The 10,472-nt window shown below is 37.5% G+C and overlaps 1 protein-coding gene across 1 annotated transcript; it reads left to right on the top strand.

Annotated features, from left to right (window-relative positions):
- The first annotated feature begins 635 nt into the window (after nt 1-635).
- On the top strand, nt 636-8,037 carry CCNG1 (cyclin G1). The gene is made up of 7 exons (XM_045502624.1): nt 636-980; nt 2,082-2,345; nt 4,311-4,564; nt 5,134-5,212; nt 5,292-5,390; nt 5,620-5,814; nt 6,608-8,037. The coding sequence occupies exons 2-6, from the start codon at nt 2,082-2,084 to the stop codon at nt 5,809-5,811; spliced, it is 888 nt and encodes a 295-aa protein (XP_045358580.1). The 5' UTR covers nt 636-980; the 3' UTR covers nt 5,812-5,814; nt 6,608-8,037.
- Nucleotides 8,038-10,472: the final 2,435 nt, after the last annotated feature.

Here is a 10,472-nt window from a genome sequence, read left to right as displayed (position 1 = left end):
ACACACGGATCTGTGGACTTAGATTCATAGTTACTACAACTGTTTCCCCATGTACTCCTCTTAGGAGTCAACCACACACCTTCCATTTTAAGCCCTTAAAAAGCTACCAACTTTTCTCTTTCAATTTGTTAAAAAACAAAATTCAGAAAATTGGTAAAGACCAAGAATGTACCTACCCCGACTCCATTCTTTGATAAATTATACAAAAAGCAAATTAAGGCAAGAAATATTGATATCCAAAGCTCACAAGAAGAAACCTATGAAATTTAATACACCACCCCATAGAAAATACACCAACTCTCCATCTGTAATGAAAAATCAAGGCTTTACTTTGTGTTTTGTAACTAGCCACTGTAATTTTAAAAAGAGAAGGCCGAACCACTTTACTAAACCACAGGAAACAAAAACTCCCAGCACACTCTGGAAGGATGTCCTGGCCAATCCGGTTGCCAGAGGAGACCTTACACGGAACAGGGGGCGCGCAGCATTTAGTTCGACCTCCCCTTCATTGAAGACGCTTTAGAAAATTCTCCAATGAGAGACGCTTAGAGGAAGTAGGGCGTGGTCTCAAGGGGCGGAGAATTTGACTCTAATGGAAAGTGTGTGCTGATTGGCTAGACTTCTTCCTCCACAGACCAGCCCTCTTTGGACCGCTGGGGCCATCCATCAAAGGAACTAAACCAATCAGGGGCGAAAATTTCCCCCTCCCCCTCCCGACTCGGGAAAGCCCCGCCCTCCAATATATTACTCCGGCAGTCAGGCGCGGCCCCTTCGGCTCCGAGCTGACTCTGTGGTGGGCAGTGTCGTCTGGGCGGCGCTGCGGAGACCTCCACCCAGGACGGCTCTCCCTCCCCGGGCCACTCACCTCTTACCCGCGAGTCCTCTCGCCTCGTGGGCTTGTCGGATCTGATATCCTGGGGTGAGGTGAGAGCAGGCCCGGGGAGGGAGGTTACCACCGAGGAGCCGCAGTCGCGGTCAAGGTGAGCTGGGACTTCGGGGTTGACTTCGTGGTGCAGCTAGGTAGCAGGGTTGGGGGCGTAGGGTGAGGGGTAAGTTCGGCCCGCGCCCTTTTTCTCAGTTAACTCTCCCGCTGCTGTAAGCAACAAGTCCAGGCTAGTTCGAGCTTGGAGGGGCGGGGCCAGACCCGACCTCCTGAGAAGTATTAACGCCAGGTTGGCCAGGCCCCAGGGACCAGCCCAGGGCTAAAAGAGCTGGACCCATAAAGTTAGTGGTTCCTCATCTGCGTCCGTCGCCCCACTTTAAAGATCTCCCTGCCTCCCTGTCTTTCAGTTGGTGTATGGGAGGTAGCCCTGTATCCGGGGCTTAGTTGTGGCCAGGACATAGTAGCTGTGGAATACCGGCTTTTAAATTAATGAAACTCCTAAATTCAGTTTGCAACTAAATTAGCCTCCTGCCCTCACTACGTGTTCCCATAGCACGCTTTAAGCTTCCTTTCCTGACACCAATAACAGTTACCAATTATTGAGCGCTGTGTGTTACGCACTGTGCAAAACTCTAGGTGAATCATCTTAATAGCCATTCAGAGACCAATATTGTTACCTCGTTTTACAGACGTAGAAATAAGTTGTTATTGTCCCGTGTTTACTAGGTACTTACTATAGGTGCTAAGCACTATACCTAGGTGATTTCATTTTTCCACACAAGCCTGTGAGGTAGGTAGGTAATAATACCCGCTTTACAGATGAGGCACTAGAGATTAAGTAAAATTAACATTAACAGTTCTTGTTGCTAATATGTAGCAGAATACATACTACCATCTAATTTCACCCTTGCAGCATCGATATTCATAGTCATTTCTTGACAGTGAATGGCTTGAACAAGAATTTCTTGAAGGTTTGCAAATTTTTTAAGGCACAGCTCCCACCCTGTAGAAAACTCACAATTTGGGATGTGACCAACTGGTGGGATGGGGTTGGGGGTAACAGATGGCACTTTGCAAGGACTTAGATTCACTAGCAGCTTTGGGGGAGGGGAGACTTGAGTAAAAACTGCTTGGCTTTCTGTTGAAGGCAGGAAGGGCTTTTCTTAACACTCCTTTCTGTGCCTTGTTCTATATATAGATGATAGAGGTACTGACAACAACTGACTCTCAGAAACTGCTACACCAGCTGAATGCCCTGTTGGAACAGGAGTCGAGATGTCAGCCAAAGGTCTGCGGCTTGAGACTAATCGAATCTGCACACGATAATGGCCTCAGAATGACTGCAAGGCTAAGGGACTTTGAAGTAAAAGATCTTCTTAGTCTAACTCAGTTCTTTGGCTTCGACACGGAGACATTTTCTCTAGCTGTGAATTTACTGGACAGATTCCTGTCCAAAATGAAGGTATGTTTAAAGCTACATTACACAGAGTATTTCTTAATTTTGCTCAGTGTGTTTTGGAGATGGAATAGCTAGCTTTGGGCTGGTATTCATAAACTTGACCTTTTTATATTCATCAAGTAGCCAAAACATTGTGATGATTCTGTGTGCTACAGCATTGATGAATACTCTTCCTTAGAATCAAGAGGAATGCATCATTAGATTTAACTTCTGACATTGAAAAACAACCTAATAACAAATAATTGCAGACTCTCCCAGTATGAGAGGTGGCTGTTGTTTTTTAAAAATTTCTGGTTGGGCATTTTCATTTATTTACTGTTGTTTTTAAATTTAAAGAAATTTGTTAGAGGCCGAATGCTAGATTGTGGTTAAGAATTAGAGGTTTGGGGCACTAAGGTGCCTAAGTAGGTTAAGCGTCCGACTCTTGATCTCAACTCAGGGTTTGATCTCAGGGTCAGGAGTTCATGCCCCAAGCTGGGCTCCATGCTGGGCGTAAAGCCTACTTAAGAGAGAGGTTTTTTGCTGTTTTTGTTGTTTTTGTTTTTTTGATGCTGTGAACCACCTGGTCAATAGAGTATCTTAATTTCTAGTCATATATAAAGTTCTAATTGTTTTAGCCCTAGACCTATTCAGATCTTGCTTATAATTGCCATTTCCAACATCAGTTTGCATACAATAGGGAAGACAGTATCTTCTGAAGGAGGAACACATATGTAATTATTTCCCTATACTGGATAAGTGGACATCCATGTAACTTTCAGAGCTTGCTTAACTGTTAAAAATATATCTGCCTTCTCTGTGCCCATGGTCATTAGTGAATGAGATGATACAGCAATTGGAATGAAACTCATCTTTTAGTCCTTCACAACACATCATATACAGAAAGAACTCAGTATTTGCTGAATTGGATGGCTCAAAAAACTTGCTCAGACAGACTAATTAAACTATTCTTTGGACACTACCTTTGAATCTATAAATGTTGCACAGATTAATAATACACATCTGTCCCTTAAAAATATTATAATCTTATGGGAGAATGTTTGCGCCAATAACTATTATACAATGCAAAGTATAATAAAATTAAACATCTAAAGAGGAATAAATATATTAGAGGGGTTCCAAGAAAAGAAGGGTACAAACACTGGTACAAGCTTCTTAAAGTTTAGTTTAAGCTGGAATTTAGGGTGGATAGAAGCTTGACACTGTTACATTGTCGGTATTCTGGAAAGAATAAATAAAAGACTGGGAGTGGGTCAAGCTTTAAAAGCAGAATAAACAGGGGCGCCTGGGTGGCGCAGTCGGTTAAGCATCCGACTTCAGCCAGGTCACGATCTCGCGGTCCGTGAGTTCGAGCCCCGCGTCAGGCTCTGGGCTGATGGCTCAGAGCCTGGAGCCTGTTTCCGATTCTGTGTCTCCCTCTCTCTCTGCCCCTCCCCCGTTCATGCTCTGTCTCTCTCTGTCCCAAAAATAAATAAACGTTGAAAAAAAAAAATTAAAAAAAAAAAAGCAGAATAAACAGTGTGTGCTAAAGTATTTAAAAACTATTTTACACATTACATAAAGAAAACAGCCTGGAAAAACACATCATCCTAGAAAGAAATTTTGTGCATAAACTGTAAAGGTGTTTCAGTCCTCACAGAAGCCTTTGACCAGTTAATTATTTGGCCCAACTAGAACACAGTGCTGACAGTTCTACAGTGAGTTACAAAGGGGGAAAAAAAAGTTTCATATGGGCTGAAGCCAAACATTACACTGAAACTTAGTCCACTTTCTCCAAAATTGGTTCCAAGTAGGTACATAGCATTGACCGGCTGCAGTTGAAGTATGATTGGATATTGTTAGGTCCTTCACAGTTGAAAAATAAACCTCAAGGATACATTGTCATAATGATGGGTCTGAGTTCTATATTATCCTTTATGGTTTTTTTAACTGAAATAAGCTAAAGAAATGGGCTTACTGTCTTTTTAGGTACAGCCCAAACACCTTGGGTGTGTTGGGCTGAGCTGCTTCTATCTGGCTGTAAAATCAATAGAAGAGGAAAGGAATGTCCCATTGGCAACTGACTTGATCCGAATAAGCCAGTATAGGTTCACAGTTTCAGACTTGATGAGAATGGAAAAGATTGTATTGGAGAAGGTGTGTTGGAAAGTCAAAGCTACTACTGCCTTTCAATTTCTGCAACTCTACTATTCACTCATTCAAGAGAACTTGCCAATTGAAAGGTATGTGACCTTTGTTTTGCCCAAAGATTTGGAAATCAAAATGGTATTTTGGATGTTGCAAATAATCAGTATCTTGGGATAATTCTAATGAAAATAAGTAAAATGAGGGAAAAAAAAGTAAACAAAATGACACCTTCAGCACTTTCACTTCACTATCCAGCAGAAGCTGTCAACAGCTTCTTGAAGTCTGTGAAGGCCAATTCTTAGGATTAAAGGACATGTTTACATTTTTTTATTACATTTTCCATTTATAGACTAGTTAACTCATAGAACCTAGTAAGTAAGCATCTAACAGATTTATGGAAAAAGAACCTTAGTAGGTGTAGAAATAGATTAAAAAACTGGATAGTTGTGGCATGATACATTTTTCAAGAAGGGGGAACCAATTATTTAAAATTCATTTATGACATCTTTAAGAAGTTAATGCCATTGAAGGAATTCTTCAAATAATTTATTTTCTGTGGTAAGTGTGCATAAACTTTACTTTAAAATGACTTCAGTGTTCTAAAAATCTCTTGTGACTACATTTAAATTTTCTATATAAAATTAATCTCATTTTCTTTTTAAAGGAAGAATAGTCTTAATTTTGAAAGACTAGAAGCTCAGCTTAAGGCATGCCACTGCAGGATCATATTTTCTAAAGCAAAGGTAAATATTTTATATAAAGATTAAACCTATTTATATACCTATTTTCTATTCAATACTTACTTTAAATTTTATCTTTTAGCCTTCTGTGTTGGCATTGTCTATCATTGCACTGGAGATCCAAGCACAGAAGTGTGTAGAGTTAACAGAAGGAATAGAATGTCTTCAGACACATTCCAAGGTATGTCAAGGTCATAGCCTAAATGGTGTTAACAGCTGTAAAAGAAACTAAACCACTTGTACTATCTCCTGAAGTAAAATGAGATGTCATGTGTCTGTTTGAAACGTAAGTAGCTTATCCTCAGATTTATTTGACAAGGAAAGACACATGTTGGGAAGATGACAATTATTGCTATAGTTAAATACTATAGGACTTTTTTATTGACGGATAATTTTTTTTTTATGTACAGATAAGTGGCAGAGATTTGACCTTCTGGCAAGAGCTTGTATCCAAGTGTTTAACTGAATATTCATCAAACAAGTGTTCCAAACCAAATGTTCAAAAGTTGAAATGGATTGTTTCTGGACGTACAGCACGGCAATTGAAACATAGTTACTACAGAATAACCCACCTTCCAACAATTCCTGAAATGGTCCCTTAATTGGTAAATTTGGTTCAGTTACTCTCCATACAGAGAAAATCTTCTAATGCTACAGTTTTATTCTAGAGTTGAGGAATTAAAATCTGAATTATTTTCAAAATAAACAATGGAATTAAAATAGCAATGGAGAAAATGACTTCACTGATCTAGTTAGCTAATATTTGAGGGCATGTACTACATTTAAAATAGAATGCCCTGAGAGTAAGGAATTTATCCAATCATTGATATGTACATTGGCCACTTCATTAAATTATCAGCTTAGAAAATCACCTTAATAAGCTGAATTGTAAAAGAAGCACTAAGACAGTATTTTTCACCTCATTTTGCTTTATGTAGACTCAAGTTCTTGCACATTTAAAGTTAACACTAGCCTGAGTAGGACAACAGGACCAAAAGTTTCAACCATAAATGAAGTAATTTGAGACTATTGACTTATAAACAAAATCAGTATGAACTTGGATGTTATTCTTAAATCAAGTTATGGCAGATGATCTCCACACTGGGTATCTGCAAACTGCCAGGGTGTCTCAGTGCTGTAGTTGTATACCATTGCTATAGCAGTTAGAACACTGGAAAATAGTTATATGCATAAAAAATGTAAACCTTGTCACGGATACGATACACATTGGTGCCATCTAAATTTACCTGAGTGGTGATTTCACTTTTTCCTCTTCAAACTAAATATTAACACATCTACGTATGATATGATTATAAATCTTCAATTGAACAGTTGATTTTTAATAGTTAATATTTATATTTTGTAGACTTGTAATAACTTGATTTTTTGTTTAAATAGGATTGTTACAATGACAATACTCCTCTGAAGCCTTTCTCCACAATCCTGAGCTATGGATTCCATAATGTTATAATGGATTTAAGCTGTGAAGCCTCAAAACATCACAACAAGATTAGCATTGATGTTCTCAGATTTGGGAAAACTACCTAATTAACATGCTGTAGTGGAATTATAATTAAATTTGAATTCATCTGTGAGGCATACAAATCAAAGCTAAGAGTATAAATGTGAAATGTTAATAACAGGCCTGGGAAGGTTAACTGTGAATCTTCATTTCAAACATTGATCCAACTTTGTAGATTGGGTCAGTATATTGTATTTAGGTGGTATTAAAAGTGGTAACCTAATTAAATTCTAAATTATGAGGTATACATCAAAACCAACAATTCACAAATGCACTTTTAAGGCATAATAAGGGTTACTGTTTTAGGCAGTGAAAATGGTTTCTTGGTACCTGTAGTGCAAACAGATAATCCAGAGATGTGGACTTTATTGCTACTTGGAAATCACATTTAAATTTGAGGGCATTTTATAAAAGCAAAACTACAGACCTAGTCATTTTGGCATATTAGGTTATCTTTAATATTTTTTCTAAAAAACAGGTAATATTTGTATCCATGACAAAACTTACACAATATCTACTGCCTCCGTCTAATCCCATCAAGAAAAACTGGTTTGTGTAATTCAAAATAAATTAACTTCACTCCAAAAACTTGATTTAACACTCCTTAAGCTTCTACTAAGGGCTGTTTTTATAACAACTGCTATTCCAGGGGGTACTGGTTGGCTCATTCGGTTAAGCATCCAACTTTGGCTTAGGTCATGATCTCACGGTTCATGAGCCCTGCATCGTGCCCTCTGCTGTCAGTGCAGAGCCTGCTTTGGGTCCTCTGTTCCCCACTCTCTCTGCCCCTCCAATGCTCGCACTCTCTCTCAAAAATAAATAAACATTTAAAAAAAGAACTGCTAATTTAGAATTTTAAAAGGAAGAGAATATACTTTCACTAATTGTCCCTCTTGTGCCTAAAGAAAGTCATTAAAAAAGTAAGAGATGTCTTCATAATTATGAAGTTGCTAAGGTAGTATTCAGGATTTTCTATTAAGTCTATAAGGAGATCTATGGCATTAAAAGTGTTGTAAACAGTTACGCAGTGCAGTGAGTAATAGCCTGAGTGCATCCAGAATGGCTCTACCCAAATTTGACATGTTATGGGTAAATGTGCCTGGAAAATAAACCAAAGAACCATAATATATCTTATAGTTTTGTAAACTGTGTTTTGTGGATAACCTCAGTTTTCCCAAAAGGCTCATCTATTTCAATAATCTGACCTCATCAGTGATTAATTCTGAGTTGGCAAAGGCAGCCTAACCAACTACCATTATGTTTTGGTACTAAGGGATTTATCTTTCAATAAAGTTACTGACATGCATTCCTTTGCTGGGTAGTTTGTGTTTGTTTCTCTTCTGGTTTAACTATTTTGGCAATGTGATGCCAGAACCACAATAAAAAGCTATCTCCACTCAGTAAATTTAAATTTAGCAGGAAAGTAAGATGCACAGTAGCAGGAACAAAATCTCAATTAATAGTATGGCTTTTACCTAATTGTTGCTTTACTTGCTAATGGCTTTTTAGAAGACAAGATTAGGACAAATATGTTTTAATGTGCATTAAAAAGGTGGTGTTTATGCAACATTGGTTACTTCTCTCATGTAGATTCATGACTACTGCGGATATCCTCAGTACAAATTCACCCTTATATTCAGCCCACTTGAAGTTCTGTACAAACTGTCTTACTTTAAAGGGCATTCCAGCAATGTGCTTGGTAATGACAGATTAACAACCAGGTGCTGTGTTAGCCTGCTTAGATCAATTGGTAATTTGAATTGAAACAACATGATTTTGAAGCAATTATGTTAATTAAGAAGACAATGTGAACATTGCAAGGAGTTACTGATACAAAAACTGTTAATAAAGGAAAGTTCCTTTTGCACTTACCTTAGACATACTTAATAACCCCTCTTTTCAGTGTTAGTTTTCAAAAGGGCACATGAACCTTCTGTATTTCAAATTATGTACCATACTATCTAAAAACACATTTCTGGGGGGCCTAGCTGGCTCTGTCTATAGAGCATGTGACTCTTAATCTCTGGGTCTTAAGTTCAAACCCCATGTTGGGCATAGTACTTACTTAAAAATATAAAAACAGACATTTCTAGATCTAACATTTGTGATTAGCAATGAGTTTTCTACTGTCAGGTACTACTGTCATGTTTCATATGAATCATCTCAAATCCTCCAAATTAAGAGAATATCCCAATTTACAAATGAACTGGAGCCACACAAAAGGTGAGCAATTAGCCCAAGGTCACATATCTGATATTTGGGAATGAGGATTTAAATCCAGGCAAAGGCCGTGCTCTTAACCACTGCACATTACCTCCCAAAATAGACAATTAATTACATGGACTCATGAAATTGTGTACTTTACAACTGAAACTATTTTCTGGCCACCATCATGATCAGAAAATAATACTATGGAATTTACTTTTCCTATTTTTACTAATAAAATGATTTTTATAAGATGTGTTGCTTACTAAGTTTAAAACCTGTAATTTTCATAAATGAAAATGAGTAAACATAAGCCAAATAGGCCTGATTTACAGATGTCAATTTAGGGCGGGGAGGAGGGCATCTGGCTCACTCAGTACAGCATGCAACTCTTGATCTTGGGGTCATGAGTCTCAGTCCCACACTGGGGGTAGAGAATCCATAAAAAAATAAAAACAGATATGCCAATTTTTTGTGTCAATTTGACAAAATAGATGTTGGAGCAATTAAAACCAGGAATAAAATCTTTGTGTGCACCTGACATTAGAACTTAAAATACAAGAAGCCAAAACAACATTGAAAAGAGAAATGGACAAAGCTTCAACTACATCTGGAGACTTAAACACTTACCAGTAATCTATAGAACTACTAGGAAATCAGCAAGAATATACAAAAACTGAATAATACCAACAACTAACTGAATCCCTGACATAAAAAACTTTATCCTATAATAGCAGATTAAGTATTCTTTTCAAATAGACATGGAACATTCACCAAAACAGACCATATCCTGGGTCACAAAACAACCCTTAAGAAGTTTAAATTAACTAAAATTACAAAGTATGTTCTCTGATCATAAACTAGGAATTAAGAACAGTAACAGGAAAATCTACGAACACCTGGAAACCAACAGACTTCTCAATAATTCATGGCTCTAAGGGGAAGTCTAAAGGGAGTAAAATATTTTGAACTCAATGAAAATATCAAAATGTATGAAATGTAGCTATACTAGTGCTTAGAGTAATTCACATTCAAATTACTTTTATTAAGAAAAAAAAAAAAAGTCTCAATAACCTTCCACAGAAAGAAACTAGAAAAAGAGCAGAATAAACCCAAACCCAAAGCAAGCAGATGGAAAATGGTCATAAAAAAAGGAGGGGTTAAAAAAAAAAAATCAATGAAATTGAAAATAAGGAATATCAACAAAACCAAAAACCAGTTCTTTGAATAAAGCAATAAAATTGATGAGTCTCTAGCAAGACTGACAAAAAAAGACATAAATGACCAATCTCAGGCCTGACGAAAGAGGTACCACTATGTTAAAAGGACACTCAGGACCTAACACAAACAACTATGCACATCGAGTTATATGAATCAGTTCCTTGAAAGACACAAACTACCAGATCTAAACTAAAATAATGTAAACTAAAACTAGATAACCTGAGTAAGTTCTGTTTTTAAAAAATGAATTCAAACTTGGGTGGCTCAGTTGGTTAAGTGTCTGACTTTGGCTCAGGTCACGATCTCATAGTTTTG

The sequence above is a fragment of the Leopardus geoffroyi genome, chromosome A1 (genome assembly GCF_018350155.1).
Source record: "Leopardus geoffroyi isolate Oge1 chromosome A1, O.geoffroyi_Oge1_pat1.0, whole genome shotgun sequence".
Lineage (NCBI taxonomy): Eukaryota > Metazoa > Chordata > Mammalia > Carnivora > Felidae > Leopardus > Leopardus geoffroyi.
Note: the sequence above shows the minus strand (reverse complement) of the source record. Positions and strands in the feature narration are given on the sequence as shown.

Excerpts from the sequence above, each read along its gene's own strand:
- CCNG1 (XM_045502624.1), top strand. The coding sequence starts at position 2,082 with ATGATAGAGGTACTGACAACAACTGACTCTCAGAAACTGCTACACCAG. Across the intron at positions 2,346-4,310 it reads GATTCCTGTCCAAAATGAAG|GTACAGCCCAAACACCTTGG; the intron begins GTATGTTTAAAG and ends CTGTCTTTTTAG. Across the intron at positions 5,391-5,619 it reads GTCTTCAGACACATTCCAAG|ATAAGTGGCAGAGATTTGAC; the intron begins GTATGTCAAGGT and ends TTTTATGTACAG.